Source organism: Coptis chinensis, chromosome 9 (genome assembly GCF_015680905.1).
Source record: "Coptis chinensis isolate HL-2020 chromosome 9, ASM1568090v1, whole genome shotgun sequence".
NCBI classification, from domain to species: domain Eukaryota; kingdom Viridiplantae; phylum Streptophyta; class Magnoliopsida; order Ranunculales; family Ranunculaceae; genus Coptis; species Coptis chinensis.
The window spans coordinates 9,089,087-9,116,126 of NC_141464.1; the positions used below are offsets into that span (position 1 = coordinate 9,089,087).

Below are 27,040 nucleotides of genomic sequence, written 5' to 3' on the forward strand. Positions count from 1 at the left end.
GGAATGGAAATGTAAGTAGCCTCCCCATCAGGTCCACACACGGCAAACATCTGAGGATTACTGGCAGACACATGAGCTAGATGATATGCATTCAGAGGTTGTGGGTTGTAAACGGCTGTGGTGGATGAGAAATACGTAGCTCACGTCTCATCCCTTCCAGGCCCACAAACTCGAAGTTGCTAGCCCGACCAACAGGGGGCAACAACTGACCCATGGAGACACGTTCCACCATCTATAATACTGATCAGCAGTCTGCTTAACAACAAAAGAAGACGCATCTGGCCAAGGACCACAACTGGCATGAACTTCATGAACTTGAGTTCTACCCCACGACTTCGCATCACTAACATCTGGCATGGGAGCACATGGAACTCCATAACGTCCAGTCATCTGCCTCCAACATTTGTTGCCACAGTACCAAACCTTACAATCATGTGTGACAAAAACAATTCTGTGACGTGACAACACACAAACATGCTGCACAACTGGATCGTCAAAGGCAGTAGACAAACGCCAAGGTCTTCACTCAATAGATGACAATGATCTAATATCAATCTGAGCACGAGCCATACATACATTATTTCTAATATGCTCCCTGTTACGAGTCAAGTGAGGCCCTGACCAACTACCAAATCTAGGGCAAGTATTAGCAATCATGTCTATGTTAGGACAAAGAGTTCGAAAGTACTCATAAAACCAAATCTCTAAAAGTCTTGTGAATTTTGCAATTTGAGGACTTCTACTTCCGAATGTCTGTGAAGCTTTATCTAACGCCGTTATCAATGTGGCATATACTGAGCTACCTAGGTCATAATCTCTCATAGTATGCAAATCAGATACATAAGCATAATATCTCAGTCGTATCGTAGAATGACCATTGGAAAACAGAACATGCCCAATAAAAAAACATCAAAAAACCCTAACATATACATCAACACCCTCACTACCAGGTAGAACAGTTAAAGCTAACTCCGCTCGTATATCAGGATCTAAGAGGGGTTCCATATATGCAGTCTTAATATGAGATAGCTTAATACCAGAAGAATCATAAACATCCGCATCCAAGAGAGGAAAACTCATAAGCATACTATCCATATTCTCATAATTTGTATGAAAAGGTATCGGTTGGCCTATACCGATACTCAACCAAGAAATCATGGTGAAGTCTAGTGGTGTGAACCCTAACTCCGCACAAGGGAAATAAAATGTATGAGTTCTACTCCACTATCTTTCTACTAAAGCTATGACCACTGCCCAATCAGCCTTCTCATAATCCACATCAACCAAAAGACTTAAAGGTGTATACAAAATACTATCTCTAATGTGTACAAACTCATCCAAACTCTTAATAACCTTTCACCACTCTCTAACACCAAGTAAAGCCGATCTAACTCGGTAGTCAATAACATGTTGATATTATGAAAAAAAAAATAATGCGTATAAGATAAATAATTAATTAGTCTAACTCAACTAATTAATGCATAATATTCAAAATATTTAATCAAAACTAATTAATTACCTGAATATTAGCCACTGCACTCGACACGTGTTCTGTATTAGAAGACACAACTTCCATATCAAGTGCTTCACCGGGTGCAAATTGCCAATCGAAGTCGTTCATCTGATACTTTAGTACATAGGGATGTCTATCAGTAGGCACGACATCCTCGGGTTCTTCTCCTCCATCGCCAATGTCGTTTGTGTACTGCCAATCATCACCCTCGAAAGGTTCAAAAGGATCCATATAAAATTTCAAGAGTTTAGGTAGGTTTTTGTTTTTGTTTTTTTACTAAGGAGAGGGTTTATAATTGAGAGAAAAGTTGAAAGTGATTGAACTGCGCGGTCTTGGTCATGTATATATAGAAGTAGCACGCGGTGTTCATAACACCGCGCGGTTTTCGCAAAACCACGTGGGCTTGGGCCTATCAGATGCGCTTTAGTGGCGCGGTTTTGGGAAAACTGCGTGGGCTATATGGCGCAGTTTATCCAAAACCGCGTAGTTTGATGTCGAAAATTTGATGTTGCTCCTAAAGATGGTTGGTGTTTTTTTGGTTTGGTGTTTTTTTGGTTCAAAATTTTGGTGTTTTTTTGGTTGCTCTCCTAAAGATGCTCTAAGTGTTATTATTTTACTAACAGATCAATATACGTTACAAATGAGAAATTGCAATTGTTAGAAAATCCTTGTTATAGTGTAGTGAATGTTGTGGAAGCATGTATAAACTGGTTAGTCATTATCTAAAAAAGATTTGACGTTGATATGGTGTAATTTTTGACACGGGACGAGATCGAAATTTTAGGAGACATAGTATTCCTAAAACACTATAAAAATGTTATGCGGTACGTTTGGAGCAATTGTGACATTATGTGGTAGGTTGAAATTGTTGTTCTGTTAAATAATATTGTATGTTAGGATATCTATTAAATGCAATATCTTTGAGAAATAAATACAAACGCTCCATCATTTTATCTGTGAGATGCTACTATGAGGTAGTATAATATTTGTGGATATTTTCCAAGGGACTGTGGCTACTATGAGGTAGTATAATGTTATGAGATGTATTGAGATATTTCTAAATATTGTGGCTTAGTGCAATAATTTATTTGACATGCACTTGATAAAGTGAAATGGTTATGAGATATAAATGTATGTTACCTGAATAAATTACTTAACGAAAATCTTAGAACCAAGCTACCACAACTCATGTGATTTGGCCCATGTGTTGGGCGTATGTGATATGATTGGCCCTTGTATAAGGTGTATGAGATGTTGATTGACCCATGTGTAGGGAAATTGTAGCCGAATAGTGGCTTGATTATTTCATTCGCAAAATTAGAACGAGACGCGCGATATTTTATGCCGAATAGTGGCAATACCCACATAATGACGTTCGTGTGGGGGTTACCTGGTATGCAATATCCCGCTTATGGTAATTACGCACGGAGTGGTTTATTACGTGAGGGGAGGCATGTGGATGTACATGTTCGGCGTTGGGGAGCGATTATAGTAGCCAGGGAAACTAAGTAAGACATAGAGACGATGTGATTCTAGAGACACTTGAAGAAACTTTAAATAATAATTGTGATGATATATCAAAGTGTACGTTAAATCTATAATAAATGATTTATTGTGATTTAGGTTGCATTCACAATGGTTTTGCAGGAGAGTGGGTTGAATTGATTATTTATGCAGGTGTGACCCACTCTGTGATTTGGCTTACACCAGTGTAAGTATAGAGTAAGTTTTAGTTTGGTTATTATATTATTAGATACAGTTAATTTAGTACGGTTTGAAGCTAAGGCGCCTCAGTGGAGGAACTACCTGCCTTAATTATTGTACTTAAGAATGTTGTATTATTCGTTGGATGTTAAAACCGATTGGAGGAACTAACTGCCTTATTGATTATGTATATATATGTATAAATATGATTGATATTTTAGGGCTACTCATACCAGCATTGTTTATAATGCTGACCCAATTTGTATGTTTGCTTACCGAGTGTGTTCATAAAATGAACATAGTTGATAAGTCTTGACAGGATTAGTCTTGAAGAAGGTTGGTTGCTGCTTGTGGTTTGCGCTAGCGTCTCATTATATGATATGTTTTGTTTTCCCTTGAGGTGCAATAGATTTTAGTTGAGACAATGTTTTTTTTGTATTTTTAGTTGTAGTTATAATTAAAGAGTTATTGAAAGGAAATTTATAACTTAATCATAATTGTGAATTTTTGTAATGAAGAGAACTTTTGTTTATATAAAAATATTTTTTATTGGTTTCAAATTATTGGAATAATTAAACAGGTTATGGGTTTTTTGGAAGTTGAGAGTGCATCACACCTCGAAAATCGAAGAGTCGGGAACAAATATTATTTTTCCGATTTTGTCGAAATTCGGGGTGTGGCAAAACTCTTTTTTGTACGGCTTTTGATCTCATTGGCATCTTCTTATTCTTGGCCTCTGTATCAGCTGGATATCAAGAATGCTTTTCTTTATGGTGATCTAACAGAAACTATTTATATAGATCCTCCACCTGGTTTTCACGGTGAGGGGGTGTATGCTGGGAAAGTGTTGTTTTCAGAAATCTCTATATGGTTTAAAACAATCACCGCGTGCCTAGTTTTCTCGTTTCAGCCAGGTGGTGTTGTCTCTTGGTTTCAGCCGCTGCCAATCTGATCATACTTGCTTCGTTCGAATGAACAAGTTTGGACATCGTGCCCTCCTTCTTGTGTATGTTGATGATATTATAGTTACAAGTTATGATATATCTGGTATTGCTCAAGTAAAATCTGATTTGAGTAAGGTATTTGATGTGAAAGATTTGGGGCCCCTTCGCTACTTCTTAGGTATTGAGGTAGCACATTCCTAACATGGGATTTCTCTATCTCAGAGAAAATATATTCTAGACTTAATGAATGATACATGCATGTTAGGATGTAGACCGGCTTTGTCATCTATGGATCCTAATACGAAACTCTCTTATGAGTCTGGAGAATTACTTTCTGATCCATCTCAGTATCAGCGTTTGGTTGGGAGATTGATTTACTTGACTAACACCAGGCCTGATGTAGCCTTTAATTTGCGGTTAGTGTTGTTAATTAGTCAATTTATGCATGCTCCCCGTACATCTAACATGGATGTTGTTTATCATATCCTGAGGTATCTCAAGTCATGCCCAGGACTTTTTTTTTTTATTGGCAAGTCTGTTTTTAAACGAGATTAGTAACTCATAGATACGACGAGGTTCGAACCCCAGACCTCTGGTATCATCACCCAAAGGTTTTACCAACTTTACTAGTTGGCAGCTGTAAAAATGTGTGGGCAAGCCTGTTTTTAAAGAAATCAGTAACTCAATTGTGTGTAGCGGGGGGTTTATTCTATGCATCAGGTAGACAATCAGGACTGTCTTGTTATACAGATGCAGACTATGCTGTTCCAAGACAAATAGGCGGTCAACATCTGGTTTATGTACTTATTTGGGTCACCCTTGATATCTTGGAAAAAAAAACAAAATGTTACCTCCAGATCTTCTGCAGAGGCTGAATATCATGCAATGGCTCAAAGAACTTGTGAGCTTCTTTGGTTACGTTCTCTCTAAGATGAGTTAAGATTTCTAGTGGGGCCTTCTTCGAAGTTGCTTTGCGGTAACAACTCAGCTATCATGCTTGCTTCAGATTTCGTGCTTCATGAGCGGACGAAACATATTGAGGTAGATATATATTTCATACGTGAGAAGGTCAAAGCTGCTATTATTGTTCCAGTGTTTGTTCGATTTGTAGAACAAACGGCCGATATGTTCACCAAGCCAGTTGGACCCTCATTGCTCAATAGTTTTATTATCAAGTTGGGCTTGATAGATATCTTCACGTACTCCAGCTTGAGGGGGTGTGTTGGAGGATACAGAAGATATTCATGTTGATTTCTTTCCATATGCAGATTATATGATTTTGTATTATAGGAAAGTGTAATCTCTATGAATCAATAAATATGACCAAACTATTTGTGAGAATAATCAATAATGTGATTAGTAGTAAACATATTATTGTTCGATCTCATAAGACAAGCCTTTCTACCCAAACTATTTGTGAGAATAATCAATAATGCGATTAGTAGTAAACATATTATTGTTCGATCGTCTCCTAATCTACATACACATGACTTTAAACAAACATTGTCAAATTGTTCAATGATGTTATAAATTCTCTTGATTGAGGCTAAAAAAAAGGGTCGTCTTGTTTAAAAGGAATTAAAATCATTTACAAATTATTTCCAGCTCAGTTGTTTATATACATAGTGGCGACTAACTTAAGCCTAAGTTGGCTCGTTCTTCATCAAAATTATTTTTTGTAGTTGGACTAAAAATAGGCGGTGAGGAGGAATCATTTGGAGGCCTGAGGGTGGCAACACCAACGTCACGAGGAACGTGAGGAGGAACTTTGTGGTCAGCCCATTCCATGATATGGAGGCTGATACAATCCATTTTCTCAATAGCATATGCAAGGGTGTCCTTCACTTCGATACTGTCACAACAATGAATGAGGCCACTAGAAGAAACCATAGAAGGCATAAGACTCTTTCCTTCTAGTCTGGATATCATGACCAAGTGTCCTATCTCACTTGCTTGCTCTTGTAACTGCCTCAATCCAGCACGATCAGCTGCAGACCCTTTTGCCACCGTGTGAACGCAGATGAAACCCTATATAAATAAAATTCAGTCAGGTCCATAATGTTTTCCTAGTAAGCTAGGTTTCAGAAAGCTATTTATATGTAGTTATGAACATATTGTATGTTCCTTGTGAGGGAAATCACCTCTTCGGTTCGTTTGATATCCATTCCAAAACGACTTTCACCTGGCTCTGGTGTTAACATAATAGGAATCTCTAGAACTCCAGGCAAAAACCATAGACGTACTCCTTGCACAATATTGATGGTCGTGTTGAAAGTTTGCTGTGTGCCCCAAGTCATTTCTCGTCCAACAGAATTACTTCTCTCCTTCAATACAGAAAAGTGGCAGAATGAAAAAAAAAAAAAATCACCAAATTTCAGATTGAACATTTAAGTTTAGAGATGTGAAACCCATATCCAACCAACACTAAAATAAAAAAATAAAAAAATCAAGCGATGGGTATATGGGAATGCCGAGGTGACGATTTCTTCTGTTTGGATGTTTACAAAGATGAGAGGAGCCCCAGAAGAACCTGCTGCAGCAAACCAGGCCATGGATCTTGATGTGGTTGATCCAACAGTGTGTTCCCCCGGTAGAGGTAGAAAGAGTATGGAGCTAACAACAGTAGATCGTTGATCAGGCAAGTAAATTCCCACCTTCTTTTTCCAATCATATTTCACTCCTTTCTTCCTGAAGCCTTTTTCACTTACATTCACTACAGTTCTACTCTTCTCTGCATTTCACAATAACGTACTCATTGGTTTTATTAGTTTCAAAGCAAGGATTGCATACATACTTGTTCTTTGCTTGGTGTATTTGACTATGGACACGACTCCCAGCCAATTATTTTTCTATATGTTTTCATCTAGATTTGTGTACACTACGTTTGTATACATACATACACAAGTATGTGCTTCATATTTGACAAAAGTTACAATCGCACAATTCTTCCGCATTTGGCTATATGCCTATATACTCCTCTACCAATCATTTGGTAAATGTTTCGTTCATTGTACATATTATGCTTATCACATTTTATTGGCGATCGATCAGGTTGTGAAACCTTGAGCGAAGGCTAAAATCAGACTCAATAAGTAACATTAAATAAAAAAAAAAAAAAAGGGTTAACCAATATTACCTCTCCACTAGATGAGCCAATTAGGATTTCTCCTTACTTGATGGGAAATTAGGGTCTCCCCACTAAATACACACAAAAAAAAAGTCAAATTGGGTTGACCGAATTATTTTGTGTGTATTTAGGGGAAGACCCTAATTTCCCATCTAGTGGGAAGAAATCCTAATTGGCTCATCTAGTAGGGGATAACACTAGTTCACCCAAAAAAAATAGACCATTCTGTTCTTAGCATGCCAGCCAGTGGGCAGGGGATTTTCTAACCATGATCTATCCCAAGCCAGGATTGGAAAAATTAATAAAAAAATGTGCCACTGCTAACATGTTAAACATTCCTATTTGTACTTTTCTCCCATCCTACTACTTAATGGATGTTGTTTGGAATTGGGATAAAGGGACTCAGGCTTGCATCTTGGACACGTTTTTTAATTTTTTGCCTAACTTCGCACAGGAATGTTCTTTTAACATCTTCAAAACAGGAGATGATTAATTGAAAAAAGGTATCGAAAGTCCAAACTCCAGAAAGAACTAATCTTACCCTGAAGCGAAGCTCAGTGCACTGGTCCAAGGTACAATCACCCAAAACTGCTACATGTCTATCATTATCAACAGCTCTAATAGTATACCTTCTTTGTAACTTAGAACCACGTTCTTGCACGACAATTGCCTGAAGCTTGTGTGTACTATCTCCTCTTCTAACTTTAACCCAACAGAGTCAACTTGTCTGTTGAGTTTCCCAAGTTGAGAACTTAACTCTGATCTCACTTTAGTTGGCATAAACAACTCTTCACCCTTATCTTCTGCTACTGCTTCAATAATGTCTCCAGGCAATGGCATGGTCTCATCCCACTCTTCTGGTACATCCTGCTTCACTTGTTTAACACAAACTAGTGTTTGAACACTGCCCATCCTTCCTTGCTGTGAATAACAATTTTGTTTGTAAGTTTGATTTCTTATATTCGTAAAAGACAAATATAATCCATGGATACGGATGATTCGAGGAGATGTCTTCATTTGTTCACGTTAATAACATGGCATGCTGTTTGTTCTTATGTAATCATATTGCCAATCATTAATATAGACAAGGTGGTAAGAAATTGGCCTTTTTTGGTCCTGTACTTCAGCATAAAATATAAAGCAGGCCGCAATCGTTTACATTATCATGGATAAGAACCAGTATCTGATGTCTACTTTTATTTTATTTTCTATCTTGGAAGTAAGACAGTACAAAATAATCAAATATTGCAAGATTTCAAATATTTAATTTGTTCGCCAAACTGAAGACAGTAATTAAAAGGATCCATCCACATATACTGTCTTGATTTCGGAACCACATTATTTGTCATAAATTCAATCACAGGCTCGACTTGTTAAAGCAGCAGAGCTAATCGATGGCAAGAAGAGGTCGAGGAGTAGCATGTATGTGTTGAACAATATTCGATGTAAGTCTCACATCAAGTTTAGGTATTCTGATATTGAGAGTGAGACCAGTAACTAAGACAACGCAGCAAGGTTCTCAAAACACCATACTTTTACTTCATGGTTACTGTGAATCTTTGCTGTTCTTGCTACTGTAAAAAACAGGGGCGGCTCAAGACAATCAGGGCCTAGGCAAAGTTCAAATGCCAATGGATGCGAGGAATTTTTTTGGTCAGAGAACGCTAAATGCCAATGGATGCGAGGAATTTTTTGGTCAGAGAACGCAAGATAAACGTTGGAGAAAGCGAGGGAAACAAATGGTTATCTAACGTTATTTCATAGATTCCAATGTACGTTATCTAACCCTTAAATAAGGGCCAGAAAAACGATTGTAGGCTGAAAAGAAAGCATTGGGCTAAATTATATTGGGGCCCCTTAGGCTGCGGGGCCCTAAGCAGCAGCCTATTTTGCTAGGGGGTTGAGCCGGCCCTGGTAAAAAACAGTCCATTTTTCTAGTTAATATTAAAAGGTTGAAGGTGTAGTGATCCAGTTTTCTAAGTTAATATTAAAAGTTTGGATTGAAGGATAATAGGAAAGAAATAAAACTCAAGCTTTAGTATTGATCATTAATGGTGGTTACAAAGTTGCTCTCTCTCTCTCTCTCTCTCTCTCTCTCTCTCTCTCTCTCTCTCTCTCTCGTTTTATAAGTATTTCTATAATGAATCGAATGTATCTTCTTTCTCATAATCATCACTTTATATAGTCCTTCAGATATAGTGGTGTCCAATCCTATCCTGACGCGTGTCCATTCCCTTTCTTCTCCTTTCTTCGCGCTTGTTCCTGTAATATATGAACTTATGCGCAAAATACTGACAGTCATGTCGATATTTCGAGTTAGTCAAGATATTCGGGCTGGAATATCGGGTTGACAATATTTGCCTACGACATCACCCCCTCTTGAAACTTTCAATTTTTGAATGTTTCGAGAAACAAACGGAAAAAACCCAAAAATTCAATCTGAAATAATTCAAAATTCAAATTATCAAACAGTTACTGTTGGATCAGAAAAGTCACATCAAAATATCAAAAATAAAACCTCGCCTTTACTTTCTCTCTCTTCACTTATTAGCAAAAAAGCTCAAAACATTCAAAACCCCATCACCATTAACAAACCTGAAAAGCTTCGATTTGGAATTACTCGCTGTCCTCTTCATTATATTTTCCTGTAAACTTGACATGTTAGTTAGAATAAAACTTTAATATGCTTATTTTGCTATCATAATCGCTTTTCCTTTATTCTGTTTATCCTTAATGTCACGTCTGTTCTTTTCCTTAAATTAAGAGGGTTAGAGTTTGAACTTGAATTTTTTATCTGTACAACCACTATACTAACTAGATTTTTGAATTATATATTTTGATCTATTTCAGTATGGCTAGGAGAAAAACTATGTTAATTTTAGGCGAACAATCTCGAAATGATCCTGGCTTCGACGTCAAGAACGTATGATTTTGAGACACACATCATCACCTCGAAACCCATCATTGTTACCACGAAAACTTAATACGTGTATAACAAATAATATATTATACAATTGTACGGAGTATAGCGATAGTGGTATCGATGAAGGATATAATTCTAATAAAACATTTATTGTTTCTAGTGATACCGATATGTCGAATGAAGGTATCGAGTCTGAAGATATAACCAGCTCTTCTTCCTCGATCAGCCTCGACATCACAAAGGACTAAAACTGATAAACCAGCATAGCGCCCAACGTATCTTGTTGATGGCCTAGCATGTCATCCTTTCGAGATTGTGACCTCAGAATCCGAGCGTGAAATTATGGAGGACAACAGCATATGGAGTGATGGTTTAAATCCTCATTTCCTGAAAAGACCCAACTTAGCATTAGTTAGAGATGCATATCAGATACCCGATACTGTCACTCTTCAACACTATGCTGGATGTAGGAAAGGTACCAAATGCCAAAGTGGTGATGCCCAGTCAATCATCATCACTGTAGATCAACTAGCTGTTGGTTTGCGACTTTCTTTGACTGACCTCGATCGAGAGGTACAGAGCCATTTGACCATCTCTCCTGGCCAAGGCACGAGCAATTTTTGGAGACCAATGTACATTTGCAACTATTATAATGCGCATCTTGAACCTGACATGCGGAGATCCCAAAAAATCCGGCTTATCGACACTCAGAGCCACTATACCTTTGTCGAACGTACTGAAAAAAACAAAAATGGTTTAACTGAGCCTAGTGGCTATTTTTATCCCAAGAAATGAAGTAACCGACAGGGTATCATAAGAGTGAATCGAGATATAGTGACTTTAGATGGCCACTCTATCATCTCATTATATCTGGTCAATAGGAGTCATCTGCTTCTGTCGTTGTTCCCTCCTTGGTACACCGTGTTTTTAATCTTAAAGGTACGTTATTTATGACCCCATCTCTTGAAACAAAATTTCGACACTCCATCTCGTACCTTTTATCTGATTGGCCTAGCCTTGTGCCCATGTTTCAGTACTAAAACCTGCGACTTCAAGAGGTCGTGGAGAGTTTACTAGAGTAATGGAGTTTCTAAAAGGCACTAATGAAGAAATAACTGCTAGAATTGGTGTTTATCAATATGGAAATCCAGCCTCGAATGTCGACTTACAAGATGTCGACAATTATGTCGCTCCTTTATATACCTTAAAGAGTAATGTGCTTAGAGGTCAAGATCATTCACCTCCCCAACCTGTTATACCTTCCAAAGTTGCTCCATGTTCATTACAGCCTTGTTCTTATGAAAAAGGATTTAGAAAAACTTTTGATTCTTCTGAATTGCCTGATAACACTCCTCGATGTTATTTTGATTATATGATTAATGGTTTTAATATGATTAAAGATCTTTTTCCCAAAATCAAACAAGAAGTTCCAGCCTTCTATAATTATCCACTTTTGCAAGATGTGTTTGATCACCACTACTTATTGTACACAGATATGGCATCTCGCATTCCTCGTGATCAAGACAAATCCACCAACAAGTTTCTAAACACGAAAAAATCAACAGGTGGTAGTTTCTTCCAGGCTCTAATTCCTTCCAAAGAAAAACATGTCGATACTGGCCTTTATCAAAAGAAAAGAAAGGAACCTTGTACCACTGAAGTGCTACCAACTACGAAGGTATCTAAGACTGCAAAAACTACCACCACTATTGCACCTGTCTCTGTGCTCTCGAAATCTTCAGCTATTCCAGCCACTATTCAGCCCACTGCTGCATTCACTGCTCATGGTCCTTCTTCTTCATCTGAAGTTTTTGTGGCTGATTTTATTTTTCGCAACAAGAAAAGGGTTCTAAAATCTTCTTCTCTATTTTCTGATCCTCCGACACCTAGACTCGGAGAAACTTTAGTTATGAACATGATTCTTCCTCGAGATCGATTATCGATGGCTGAAATTCCCATTACTGAACGATTTCACATTTTGTGTTCTTCCCTCGAAAAAGTAAGTATATACCTTTGGCTTTACTCTTATAACGGTTTGCCCATTATTTATAATGTATTCATCTTCTGTATTCTTGATTTCAGGCTAAAGTTGCTGCGGTCAGTCAGTTTGAGAACGATATGACTTCCTTCCACCTTCTTAGGGAAGATAATGAAAAATTGAAAAAAGTCAAAGAGCACTCTTTTGAAGAAGAAAAGAAAAACCACGCTCTCACCATCACCAAACTCAATGCTTCCGAAACCGCTCGTCAAACTATGAATGCCAATCTGAAGACATTTATTGACGAGAATACCGAATTGACTGAGGGATTGAGGCGCTCTTATGCCGATATGGAAGCGAAACTCAAACAAGAAAGAATAAATTTTGAGAAAGAAAAAGCTGAACTCGTGGCCGAAATAGCAAAGGCCGATCTCGAACTGGTGGAAGCTGATCATAATATGAATTATTGTGTTTCTACTATGGAGAGTTTCAAACAATACCTTCCTGCAGATGTTATTACTCAATATAACCTTGATTATGATGATGAGAGCGATATTCCGTCTGAAGCTGCTGCCCTCGATGTTGAGAAAGAAGTTGTCGTATATGATACTAATGTAGCAGAGGCTATCGAGACTGAGAAAACCAGCAATGAAGATGATGTGGAAAAAACTAACCCCACCGAGACTGAGGCTACCCATCTCTCATTCTTGACACATTTCGTCTTGATCCCTCTACTCTAGAGAGAATCGATATGCTTGCTGGTGTTGACTTAGATCTCGAGGCCAGATGCAATGTTCTTAGTCAACCCTAAGACTCCACCACGAGCTGAAATTTGCTCCAACTTGTAATATTTATACAATGAGCTGTCTATTTTGCCGTATTTTCTTAAACATCCTTCGCCATATGAAATAGATCTCTTTTGCTCTTTTTGGTTTGTTTATATTTACAATATATCTGTTAGTAGCCTTTGACACTTAAAAACATATATATCTAAAAAGAAAATTTGAATTTTTGATACCACTCCACTGAAAAGTAGTATCAATTGATACTTAGTAATATTTTGAAAAGAAAATTAGGCTTTCGTTACCACTCCAATTAAAAGCAGTATCAATTGATACTTAGTAAGATTTTGAAAAGAAAATTCGACTTTCGATACTATTCCAATTAAAAGCAGTATTAATTGATACTTAGTAAGATTTTGAAAAGAAAATTCGACTTTCGATACTATTCCAATTAAAAGCAGTATCAATTGATATTTAGTAAGATTTTGAAAAGAAAATTCGACTTTCGATACAACTCCAATTAAAAGCAGTATCAATTGATACTTAGTAATATTTTGAAAAGAAAATTCGACTTTCGATACTACTCCAATTAAAAGCAGTATCAATTGATACTTATTAATATTTTGAAAAGAAAATTCGACTTTCGATACCACTCCAATTAAAAGCAGTATCAATTTGATACTTAGTAAGATTTTGAAAAGAAAATTTGACTTTCGATACCACTCCAATTAAAAGTAGTATCAATTGATACTTAGTAAGATTTTGAAAAGAAAATTCGACTTTCGATACTATTCCAATTAAAAGCAGTATTAATTGATACTTAGTAAGATTTTGAAAAGAAAATTCGACTTTCGATACTATTCCAATTAAAAGCAGTATCAATTGATATTTAGTAAGATTTTGAAAAGAAAATTCGACTTTCGATACCACTCCAATTAAAAGCAGTATCAATTGATACTTAGTAATATTTTGAAAAGAAAATTCGACTTTCGATACCACTCCAATTAAAAGCAGTATCAATTGATACTTAGTAATATTTTGAAAAGAAAATTCGACTTTCGATACCACTCCAATTTAAAGCAGTATCAATTGATACTTAATAATATTTTGAAAAGGAAATTTGACTTTTGATACTACTCAAATTAAATGCAATATCAATTGATACTTAGTAAGATTTTGAAAAGAAAATTCGACTTTCGATACCACTCCAATTAAAAGCAGTATCAATTGATACTTAGTAAGATTTTGAAAAGAAAATTTAACTTTCGATACCACTCCAATTAAAAGCAGTATCAATTGATACTTAGTAAGATTTTGAAAAGGAATTTAGACTTTCGATACCACTCCAACTAGAAGCAGTATCGATTGATATCATATCTTCGAGATCGATATATCTTTATAGATACCGTTGTCTTTGAACCATAATTTTTGACCTGGTATCGAGATGAGGATCTACATATCACCAGGATTTTTTCTTTGACCTGGTACCGATACCAGGATTCGAATTCGTAACCTTGCTTGAAGACAAATTTGGTAATAGACCTTGTAACATTTACTCCATATAAAAACTCATATTTACCAATAACAAATAAATTCAACCAACTAGCTCAAAACCCAACATGCACTGAATTAACCACGCCATTAAATTTTAGTGAATTATCATTTAAACCTTAAACTGTCCCACGCACAGATTACCAAGAATTACTTTTTCATTAATTTTCCTTGTTTTTTTTAGTAATCACCATTAAATTCCCTCGTTTTCTTGCTAATTACCATTAAATTTATTCGTTTTCTTGCTAATTAACTTTCCTCATTTTCTTGCTAATCACCATTAACTTTCCTCATTTTCTTGCTAATCACCATTAAACTATCTCGTTTTCTTGCTAATCACCATTAAATTCCTTCATTTTAATAATTTTTTACTACTATAAAAAGACCTTCACCTACATTATTCTAAACTATCTTTTGTAATCCTCTTATTGAAAACAACCAATCCTAAGCAAAAAAAATGTCTCTCATTTCATACTTTCTTACTATTCTTGTTGTTTTTATGGTTATTCCAAAATGGTCACACTGGTCAGACTGTCCTACCACCGAGCATTCCGATGATGAAAAAGAGCTAGAAGAAGAAGAATAAGAAATAATAATAGAAGAAGACAAAGAAGAAGAAGAATATGAAGATGAATGGCTTCAAGACCCATATTGTTATGAAAAAAATAATGATGGGTCTTTGACTGACGGTGATGATGAGGATGATGGTGACGATGGTGATGATGAGAATGAAAATGGCGATGAAGACGAGGATGACGATGAAGATGAAGACTAATGCTTTCTTTATGTTATTTAGTTTTATATTCGATGTGTAACAACCCTATTTTGCTTATGTTTTCCCTTTTTAATGAATTATTATCACACACTTTTGCTTAAACACCAAATTTTCAGTGCAACTCTATCAAATGGAATTTGCAAGTATTTAAAAAGAACAAATTTGAAATTCGATATTATTCCCCTGACATATTTGGAACCGAAAAATAAGAAAGAAAATATTCCTTATTGTTACATACCTTAGGCGTCTGCCTCTTTTTTCTTTGACCTGGTATCGAGCCTACGATACCACATATACTAAGATTTTCATCACGATCTTGACCTGATATCAACATTTCTACCAATACCAGGATTTTCATCATGATCTTGACCTCATATTGACATTTCTGCCAATACCAAATTTTTTTTACCCAAACTCGACATTGTTGTCAAGAACTGGATTTTTTTACTCGGACTCGACATTGCTACCAAGAACTGGATTTTTTTACCCGAACTCGACATTGCTGCCAAGAACTGGATTTTTTTACCTGAACTCGACATTGCTGCTAAGAATTGGATTTTTTGACCCGAACTCAACATTGCTACCAAGAACTGGATTTTTTTACCCGAGCTCGACATTGCTGCCAAGAACTGGATTTTTTTACCCGAACTCGACATTGTTGCCAAGAACTAGATTTTTTTGACCTGGCATCGAGATGAGGATCTACAGATCACCAGGGTTTTTGTTTGACCTAGTATCGAGATGAGGATCTACAGATCACCAGAATTTTTGTTTGACTTAGTATTGAGATGAGGATCTACAGATCACCAGGATTTTTGTTTGACCTGTTATCAACATATAATTCTAGAGATACAAGGATCTACGATATTTGTATAGATATTGCTTTTGGAAATAACAGTCTCTTTATTGAATGCATAACTTTGAAAAAATACATCATGATACTTAGAATATTCTTTATTAATAAAATTCTTTCAAATTGCTTACATTTTGAGGCTTTGGTAATATTACACCTTCAGCCGTTTTTAAGTAGTAAGCTCCATTGATTCCCACTTTGTGAATGATATAAGGCCCATCCCAGCTTGCTGCTAGTTTGCCAGCCCCTTTCTCTTTAGTTTCTTGAGTAACCATTTTCAAGACCAAATCACCTTCTTGAAAATGTCTTCCTCTCACTTTCTTGTTGAAAGCTTTTCTGAGTTGCTGATGGTATGTGTTGAGCCTTAATCTTGCTTGATCTCTTGTTTCCTCGAGACTGAGGACTTCTGCTGCCATTACTTCATTATTTTGGTCATTCATTAAGACTTTGGTTTTTGATGTCGATACCACCATTTCTGATGGGGTTACTGCTTCCATGCCATAAGCTAATGTAAAAGGAGATTCACCCGTGGCAATTCGAGGTGTCGTTCTATAAACCCATAAAACGCTATTTAATTCATCCACCTAGAGACCTTTCTTGTCTTCCAGCTTTTTCTTGATATTATCCATAATGGTTTTATTTGTTGCTTCTGCTTGCCCGTTACCCTGAGCATAATATGGCGCAGATGTGAAATGCTTCACCTTGTATGATTCCAAGAAAGCTTCTACTTTTCCTCCTTCGAATTGTGGCCCGTTATCTGATATAATGGCATATGACAACCCGTATCGACATATTACTCTTTCAAAAAGAAAATTTATCACATCTTGCTCCTTTATGTGTTGTAAGGCTATGGCCTCTACCCACTTGGTGAAATAGTCTGTGACTGCGAGCATGAATCATCTTTTACCTCTTATAGGTGCTAGAGGACCGACAATATCCATGCCCCATAGCACAAAAGGCCATGGGTTTGATACACAGTGCAACTACTCAGCTGGAACGTGTATATCCTTTCCATGTATTTGGCATCGTATGGACTTTTTAGCATAACGAAGACAATCTCTTCGCATCTGGGGCCAAAAATATCCTTGCCTTGTGATTTTATTTGCCAATTATCTTCCAGCTGAATGGTTTCCACATTCTCCTTCGTGGAGTTCTGCAATGATTAAATGTGCATCCTCATGTGTTATACACTTCAGATGCAGACCTCCTAGATTCTTTCGTTATAGCTCATTATCAATCAATACATATCTTTGTGCTCCTGACTTGATTCTTCTAGCTTCATTTTTGTCCTCAGGTACTTTACCCTCAAGTAAGTATGATATATATGCTTCCATCCATGACGCCCCCAATGTGCCGATTTTCATAACCTCTAGTTCGTCGACATCGATGCTTGGCCTCTCTTGGATGCCGATGTGCAAAGTGCGACCCTCCGTATTTTCTAGCATCACTGCCACATAAGCTAGGGCGTCTGCATGCTTGTTTTCATTTCTATTGAGGTGTTGATACCTTATTTTACTAAAGTCCCTCAACTTAGTTTTTATAAAACTCAAGTAATCCACCATGTTATAACATTTTGCTGAATATCCTCCATTAATCTGGCTGACAATGAGCATTGAGTCACTAAAAATTGATAATTCTTTCACTTTGAGAGATTTGGCCATCTCGAGTCCGGCGATTAATGCTTTGTACTCAGCCTCGTTGTTCGATGCATGGAATCCTAACGTTACTGCTATTTTTAGCCTTTAATTTTTGGGTGTAACCAATACAACCCCGATGCCACATCCTTTACTCCTAGATGATCCATCGACAAATAGTTTCCAACCATTTGTTCCAGCCCATGGATCATCTGTATCGATAATATCCTCGGGCTCTTGCAACATTGAGAACTCCTCCTCTTCCATGCCCCAACTAGTATCCTCACATAGAAAATCAACCAAGAAGTCGGCCAGTACATGACTTTTCTCCGATCCTCGATTTCGGTATTCGACAACAAATTCGTTTATTAGTACTGATCAATTCGACATTCTTCCTGATTTGGCAGTTTTCGCCAGAGTCTGCTTTAATGGGAGATTCATTATAGCGATCACAGTGTGATTGAAAATATGGCTTCAGCCTCTGAGACAAGAATAATAGCGCCAAAGTATATTTCTCCAGTGTCGAATATCATGTCTCTGCCTCGAGCATTGTTTTGCTTTGAAAATGCACTGGTCTTTCAACACCCTTTTCAACTTTTACCAATACCTAACTTATAACAAATTCTAACACAGCCAAATAGAGAAGCAAACTTTCTCCCTCATCTGGCTTTGTAAGCGTCAGCATTTCTCCCCCATCTGGCATTTGCTGAAGTGCTCGTATTTGATCAGGATTAGCGTTGATGTCGTTGATTCCTCACTTGGTAACAATATACCCCAAGAATTTTCTAGAGCTGACCCCAAAAGTACACTTCTCTGGGTTAAGCTTCATGTTAAATTCTCGCAATATTCTAAATACAGTATCGAGGTCCTTCACATGATCTTCAGCTTTCATGGACTTTATAATCATATCGTCGATATAGACCTTGACAATTAGTTCTATGAGCTTCTTAAACATTTTCTCCACTAACCTTTGATAATTAAGTAGCTCCAGCATTTTTCAACCCAAATGACATTATGATGAAATAGTATATACCTCCATTAACGACGAACGCCGTTTTCAATTGATCTATAATAGCCATTAGAATCTGAAAATATCCCGAATATCCATCACAAAAACTAATTAATTCAAAACCAGCTGTTCAATCAACCAACTAATCTATCCTTGGCATTGGATAATGATCTTTAGGACACTTCTTATTTACATCAGTAAAGTCGACGCAAATTCGAACTTTACCATCCTTATTGGGACTACTACTATGTTCGCCACCCATTAAGAATGATCCACTTCTCTAATTATGCCATTATTTAATATCTTTTATATCTCATCTTGCACCGCTTCTTCGTACATTGGTCTAACCTTTCGATGCTTTTGATAGACCGGAGTTGCATTTTCTTCTATATTCAACTTGTGTGAACAGATAGCTGGGTCGATACCGGTAAGGTCCGACATTGACCATGCAAAAACATCTTGATTCTCTTTCAAAAAGACCATCAACTCATTTCTTATAGTGGCAGACATTTCTGTGACCAATGAACGTATGACGCTCACTTTCTCCTATTGTTTTTCTTTCCCAGGGTTCTTCATTTTACTTTAGCTCTTGTGTGAACTTTACATGCTCATGTATCTGCATATCAGTGTCAGTAGGTAAAGCTTGCTGTAACTGCTACTTAGAGCTTTCCAAGACGCCCCCAGTGTCTTGGCTGTTTCCCTTCATCATCCCCTTTATAGTGACAAAATTACACTTTTCTGACTCCGACTGATCCCCCCTAATTTCGTGCAAGCCATACACAGTGGGAAATCTGATTACCTGGTAGAATGTAATTGGGACAGCACGCATATCGTGTATCCACTTTCTACCAAGTGTTGCATTGTGATCGGAGTGATGCTTTATGACCATGAACTTCGTCATCACTGTTTGAGGTCCTGCTCGAACTGGCAATTTTATTTTCCCCACGGACTTGGTAGAGCTTCCATTAAATCCAAACAAACTGAATTGTGATGGCTTTAGATGAGTCTCATCGAGACCAATGCCTATGAATGCTTTCCAAAATAAAATATTCATAGAACTACCACAATCCACAAGTATCTTTTGCACACCATATCCAGAGATACGCAAAGTGATTAATAATACATTATCATGCGGCAACATCACCTTAGACAGGTCATCTGGTACGAACATAATTGCTTCTGGGATGCTAGCCGATACCAGACTCTGACTTATTGGAACAGGCTCGACATTGACCTCGAGCACTTCTTTTACCGTTGAAATCTTTCTTATTTTATCTCTCATGATTTTCTTCTGTGGTATTTCCCCTTTGTAGATCATATTTATTACTCCAACGGGTTTATCGTGTATTGTTGTTGTTTCTGCGGGTCTGACATCAGCCTTGAATTCTCGCAACTTCCCATCCTTCATTAGTCTATCAATTTACTTTAATAACTACAAACATCTGTTTGTCTCATGGTTCTCAATCTTGTGGAATTGATAGTAAGGCTTGCCCTTTATTTCCCTGAGAGTGTATTTTGGCCAGGTCACGAAATCTTCTTTTGTGATCTTCCTTAATATATCTTCCGGTGTGGTATTGATGGCGATAAAATTACTGGGATCTAGCTCTTCTTTCAGTGTCCTTTCATATTTCCTTCTTTGTTGTGGTTGATTATCCCGATTTGTATAATGCTCTTGAGTTCTTTTATTATCTAACCTCGAGGGATCTCGACTCTCGTGTCGATCTCCATTATCTTTGTCTCTCTTTCCAGTCTCCGACACTTGCAATATAGTTTGCACAGTGGCTGCATTTATCCCTTCTTCCACTCTAATATCTCTGTCAGCTTTGTCATACAACTCTTGTAGACTTTTAACTTCTTTTCGCAAGAGATATTTGTGCATATATGATCCAGGTATCACACCTGTTTGGAAAGCCATGACGGCTGTCATTTCAAACTCATCAAGCCTCTCGACCGATTGAGTTTCGGCCTTGAATCTCGCCAAGAAATCCTTCAAAGACTCCTTTTTCCCTTGTTTCAGCTGGAATAGAACCGACACCTGTTTCGGCTTCACCCTCTGATGACTTTGGTGAGGAATCTTTCTTTGATTTCACAAAAACATGAAATGGTCCCCTCAGGTATTGTACAAAACCACTTCAATTCTTTGCCTTTAAGGCTCGAAGAAAATGATCGACATAGTACGGAATCCCAATACTTTGTTCTGTGATATATTGAGAACTGGTGTCAATAGCTAAAAAGATGGTCCATGGGGGTCAGTGGTCCCATCATACTAGGTGAACTATGGATTCTTGAATTTTGGAGGTAATGGCAGCCTCTCTACTTCCTTTTTCAATGGGTTTCTACTTACATCATCTGCCAATTTACGAATCGAGGCTGATACCTTTTCCAGGAGCTTGTCCTTAAATTGCCTCTGCATAATCTCCTGCACCATTTCCTTCATAATTGGTGTTTTTGCCTCTTCCTCTTGCACCACCTTTAGTGTCGATTTCGCTACTGATTGCACCTCTTCGAGGTGGCTTTTTCTCACTTCCTCGATATGACTCTTCCTCACCACTGGAGTGCTTGAACTCGACTCCTCGCCATCTTTCTCGTACATATCATCTACTGCACACTTCTCATTTTCTTCTCTCACAGCTTTGTTTTCAACCATTAAAACTTTGTTCTGCTTTTCCAAATCTTCTAACCTTCTCAACAAGGCTTTTAAAGATACCTCTTCTTCATGTATCTCATCTACTTCTTCCAACAATCTACTTACTGATCGCATTGTTCTTATTTCCTCATTCTTGGATGCTGCTTGAGAAGTACTCCCTTCATTAACCATCATTGTTTTACTTGCTGTAGTACGCTTTGGAGGCATCTTGACAAGAAAATGAATATCTCCTTATACAACTTCACTGATCTAACATAATCTTCTTAAACACACCCAATTATTATGTATCTCAAAACTTCTACCCTTGGATTTGATCTTCAAAGAAAGAAGAAAAGAAAGATCTTTTCTTGTCTTTGAATCACGGACGGCGCCAATGTAGTGATCAAGTATCTTCTTCTAAGATCAGCTATGAATTGAATAGGTTTGGATTGAATTTATAATATGAAATAAATGAAACTCAAGCTTTAGTATTCATCATTAATGGTGGTTACAAAGTCTCTCTCTCTCTCTCTCTCTCTCTCTCTCTCTCTCTCTCTCTCTCTCTCTCTCTCTCTCTCTATTTCGCTCTAGTTTTACAAGTATTTCTATAATGAATCGAATGTATCTTTTTTCTCCTGATCATTACTTTATATAGTCCTTCAGATATAGTAGTGTCCAATCCTATCCTGACGCGTGTCCATTCCCTTTCTTCTCCTTCTTTCTTCCCACTTGTTCCTGTAATATATGAACTTATGCGCAAAATACCGACAGTTATATCAATATTTTGAGTTAGTCACGATATCCGGGTTGGAATATCGGGTTGACGATATTTGCCCATGACATAAGGTATATTGAATGCTTAACTAAATAGGATATTCTTCACAAATTGCCATCTAGCTTCATTTGCTGCAAGAGATTGTATTGAATGTCAACTCGTTGTCTTGAATGAATTTTCACAACCCAGTTAAAAATCATATATTCAACTTATAATATTCAAATATATGGTTTCACTTACAAAATGTTGAACTGGTAATATTACATACCATACAAAAAAACACGATGATGGACAAATTTTTGGGTCTCATCAGTATCAACTCAGTGTACCATTGCAAAGTTTATCCCGTTCTTGATTTAGACTCTCAATCTTTGCTTTTGCAGTTTCATGCGGTCGTCCATTTTTCGTTCTTAAATTTTTTCCAAATCGAGTATTTGCCTGTTAAGCTTTTGAATCTATAAAATATAGCCAAATGGAAAATTAAAAGCACATATTAAAAACCACACCTTTCAATAAATATAAAAATGGCATATATTAAATAAAAGATACCAAAATTTGTGACGTATCCAACTAATCTCTTGGAAATTCAAAACCTGATGAACTGTAAACTACAACAGTATCATAGATATTTTGCCATATTTGTACTACAATATAAGTTGATACTTGTTATATAATATGATAATATAAGATCGATTTCATTCCTTAACTATGACAAAACTTTGACACATAAAATGTATGCCTTAAACTCTCATAAATCTCACATCCAAATGAAATACCTTTCTCTGGGCCTCTGGGGCCATCTTTCCACTCGATTATTGCGACATATCTTTTTTAAAGCAGTAGGGAATATATACTACACCAGATCTATTGAAAAAAAACATGACAGATGCGTTGTTTTTCAAAAAAAAAAATATTTTTAGGTGTCGTATGCTAACCCTTTTTTTTGCAGTCGTTTTTTTTTTCTACGACACTTTATGTGTGTCATTTTTCATTTTTTTTTACAATTTTCTAGCTTTACCCACCCCATAAAGATCACACCACATCCAAGTTAACTGTTATCTTTTTGGTCAATGCAGACTTCATTACCTTGCCCTTTTAATAGTTGTCTAGCTTTACCCCCCTAGAACTTAGGCCAATTAACTTTATTCCACACCCCAAGACCACAACACATCCAAGTCAACTGAGTTTGACCCTGATGTTTTTGGTTAAGACAAATGAAAAGACTCTAATGCCCTTTTCTAGGTATAATTACATAAATATCTTATGACTTTGGCAAATACAAAATTAGAATTCAAATCATCTAGGACACATGTCATAATCTTGTGAACTCTATCTGACGACCATACACCATCACTGTAGCATTATCTTCTCCAAACCATACACCACTAACACACAAAAAGACTTTATTGCCCTTTGACAATTGGTTTTCTCCTAGCATACATGTAGCTTTTAACAACCATGAGGTTAATTATGTAATTTCATAATGTTAAGGGTGGATGTCATTTGATAAGGATTGGTGGTAGCCGTCGGATAGAGTTGACAAGATCATGACATGTGTCCTAGATGATTTGAATTCCAATTTTGTATTTGCCAAAGTCATAGGGTATTTATGTAATTATACCTAAAAAGGGCATTAGAGTCTTTTCATTTGTCTTGACCAAAAACATCACGGTCAAACTCAGTTGACTTGGATGTGTTGCGGTCTTGGGGGGCAAAACCTCTAGATGAAAGAACTAGGGGGGTAAAGCTAATTGGCCTAAGTTCTGGGGGGGATAAACCTCTAAATAAAAGAACTGGAGGGATAAAGCTAATTGGCTTAAGTTAAGGGGTAAAGCTAGAAAACTATTAAAAGGGCAAAGGGTAATGAAGTCTTTTTACATGCATTGACCAAAAAGATAACAGTTGACTTGGATGTGGTGTGATCTTGTGGGGGGGGGGTAAAGCTAGAAAACTGTTTTTTTTTTTTTAAAAGGCCGAATCAGGACCAAAAAAGTCCCTAGACCAAAATGTACTGAATCATGGCCAAAAAAAAAACCCCCCACCCAGTACAGGATAATTGGATCCATTCTTCCTTGGCCCAAAATCTCTTTAGAAACACAACCATACACCCAAATATACCTTCCATAAAAATAAAAATAAACTACACAAAGTGAATAATGGGTCCATGCTCCCACAACCACTTAACAAGCCCAAAAGGCAAAATATTATTGTTTCTAGGAACATATTTATCACAATGCATTGAAGAAAACCAAAATAGATAAACCTTTTTAGAGTGTCTCTTTATAATCATTCTCAAAATAACTAGAAGCTCAAACTACATAACCAAACACCATAATTCAAAGTCAACCAGCTACTTCTCCAATTCAAAAAATTATCCATAATTAACCAACGGCCTCGTATGAGAACAAAATCGTGCATCAGCAAGATACTCAAAGAACGTCACCACACTGAAACAAAAATAAACAGTAGGAGAAAAGGCATTTTAAACACGAACTTAAGATTCACCACCAATCATGGAAACCAAATGAGAAAACTCCTTTCAATATCTGGATTCTTCCACTAAAACAACGATATAAACATATATGGCACTTGAACATTTAGGCATTTAGCATTACAAATAATAAGCAGCAACAACAATAGAATAATTATTAGTATTTCAGCATATTGAGGTCAGCACCTAGCCGATCATAAGTATTAACTGTGAAGTATTAACAATAAGTCATAACAGAGTTTTAAACAAAACAACCCTCCTCAAGATTAAGCTTTCCACATTCTTACTTATAACCGCTAGTGCTCTCCAAGGAAAGAAAAGTCCCAAGACATAAGCCAGGAAAATGCTAATAGTGACAGAGAGCTACACAAAGCAAATAATAAATTGCTATAAACTTGACACCCTGAAATTGGTAAACATAGAGCATGACTGCGCAGGTAAAAATCAAATTCCGAAGGATGACATATCATTGACTCAACTACAGTGCCTGATTAAGAAAAGACAGATTTCAAACAACAATTCTCGTATGAAAGTCATGTCAATTATCAAAGAAGAGATGAGTACAAACAAAAAAATTTACTGGTATCAAACTTAGTGTGGTGCGTACCATTTCGATATTGTCCTCCCTTAGCTTGGGATGTTGACAAGATGCTCTTAACATGGCATTCACCTGCTTCTCATTCAAAATTTTAAAATATCTCTGCCCCTCGACAATCTCACAAACCTATATTTGAAATAAAATAATACATGAACCTTGATAAAAGTGCAAGCATCCCAAACATAAAGGACTTGAGTAAAAAGAAAGAACCTCCATAGGCAACTATACTGGCTTTGAATCACTTCCTGCTTGAAGGCCTCGCCAATGACCATACCTCAACTGGTAGATCCATAAAGATTCTATCCTATACAATATACTCTACATGTCAAGTGACATCCACAAATTATCCTAGATCACCAAGTGACATGTATCATATGATGCACCTTAAAATCAGCCACCAATTACTGATTAACCATTAATTTATTGCATGTCAAACCCAACTACTGCAACACCTTGACCTCCACCACCCCTATTGCATATTCTCCCTTGACCAACCAGTAACACAGTCATTTATGGTCGAGTAGTGAGAGTACTGCCAGATACTTCGTCTTATCTACCTCGTCTTATTAAAAATGGTTCAATCATGTTTCTAATATAGGTCACTTCGTTGCTTGTAACAAAGTCCCACATACATCATTTTCCTATGCATCCAAGAGACATGCAATTTTTAAACGAATGTAATTTTAAACGATATCTAAATGTATATAATTCATGATTTCAACACCATGCCACCAACATTTATAGCATTTACAAACATAAGTAAATTTAGATAAAGGAACTAATATAAAGGGATAACAGTATCAAGCACAATATCAATGAGCACAGGTAAACACAATACCTGTATCTAACTCTTCTTAATTCTTCCATCAAGCACACAGATTCAATGAAACTTACATAGAATAAATTATTAAAGTATACCTCTATCATCTGAAGGTCTGCCATATCCTAAAGAAAAAAAAATCACTTAGATACCACACAATGATATAGGACTAAAGAAAAAGTGAGATAGAACACTTTGCCAACCTGTACTCCATTAGATAAGTAATCAGTCATAATAGTTGCAAAAATGATAATTATGGGTTGGTAAGGACATGGAGCAAACCTCCACAAGAAGATCAACAGTCTAGGCTCTGCATTGTGCTGCAACATTGTAAACCAAATATAAGTACATAATTGTAATAGCTAGGCGTCTGTGTTGAATGACAAAGAACTCATGATTATATCAACAAATAAAACATCAAGGAAACTGTGCTAGACATTCAAAAACCCTGAAAGCCTACATGAATTAGGAGCCATGCCTTCATACTAAAAGAAACAATTTGTATCACAAGTCATCTACTGCCTTTCTAAAGCTACCAAATACAGGGGGAGTGATCCTCATCAACTCCCACATTACTAAGGCAATTTATCAAAAAAATACTCCAACTTTACAAAGAAATACAAATGCCTTATGTTGATGGAGTATGATAAAGATAATTCTTGCTGTCAAAATCAACAGATTACAAGTTACCAAACACAAAACTTTCACTTAATTTTTTTATTATTTAAAATAGATATTCCCCAAAGCTCCTATGTCAAGACACCAAACAAAAAAACATCCACCACTAAACATCATCAATAGCATTACAACATTACACAACATGATTGCCTAACAAATAATACTCAGCAATAGCATCACAATGTTGAATTTGGTAATTTTTAATTTCTAAACTTTTAATTATACATCTAGGTTTCATAACCAAATGCAAAACCAACTG

The 27,040-nt window shown here is 36.7% G+C and overlaps 1 protein-coding gene and 1 long non-coding RNA gene across 4 annotated transcripts; both read right to left on the minus strand.

The window, feature by feature from the left end:
* Positions 1–5,672: 5,672 nt before the first annotated feature.
* Positions 5,673–8,364, minus strand: LOC147474693 (uncharacterized). 3 transcript variants are annotated; one of them, XM_086584548.1, is made up of 4 exons: positions 7,918–8,364; positions 6,666–6,892; positions 6,303–6,485; positions 5,673–6,189 (listed from the first exon to the last, which is right to left on the minus strand). In XM_086584548.1, exons 1-4 carry the CDS (start codon positions 8,303–8,305, stop codon positions 5,794–5,796), a joined length of 1,194 nt encoding a protein of 397 aa, XP_086440674.1. In that variant the 5' UTR covers positions 8,306–8,364; the 3' UTR covers positions 5,673–5,793. The 3 variants fall into 3 exon arrangements, 2 of the variants coding, with proteins under 2 accessions (XP_086440674.1, XP_086440675.1); XM_086584549.1 differs by having other exon boundaries at positions 6,816–6,892; positions 7,918–8,360; XR_015209145.1 differs by lacking the exons at positions 5,673–6,189; positions 6,303–6,485 and having other exon boundaries at positions 6,516–6,892; positions 7,830–8,059.
* Positions 8,365–25,753: 17,389 nt separating this feature from the next.
* Positions 25,754–26,770, minus strand: LOC147474694 (uncharacterized). Its single transcript, XR_015207339.1, has 3 exons — positions 26,386–26,770; positions 26,202–26,228; positions 25,754–25,924 (listed from the first exon to the last, which is right to left on the minus strand). It is a non-coding gene; the product is annotated as an uncharacterized LOC147474694 (long non-coding RNA).
* Between the last annotated feature and the right edge of the window lie 270 nt (positions 26,771–27,040).

Bases quoted from the DNA above. Each gene is read 5' to 3' on its own strand.
- LOC147474693 (XM_086584548.1), bottom strand. From the start codon at position 8,305: ATGAAGACATCTCCTCGAATCATCCGTATCCATGGATTATATTTGTCT. The intron at 6,893-7,917 runs GTATACTATTAG...TGTGAAATGCAG, and splicing joins GGTTCTAAGTTACAAAGAAG to AGAAGAGTAGAACTGTAGTG. The intron at 6,486-6,665 runs GTAAACATCCAA...TCTGTATTGAAG, and splicing joins CTGGGGCTCCTCTCATCTTT to GAGAGAAGTAATTCTGTTGG.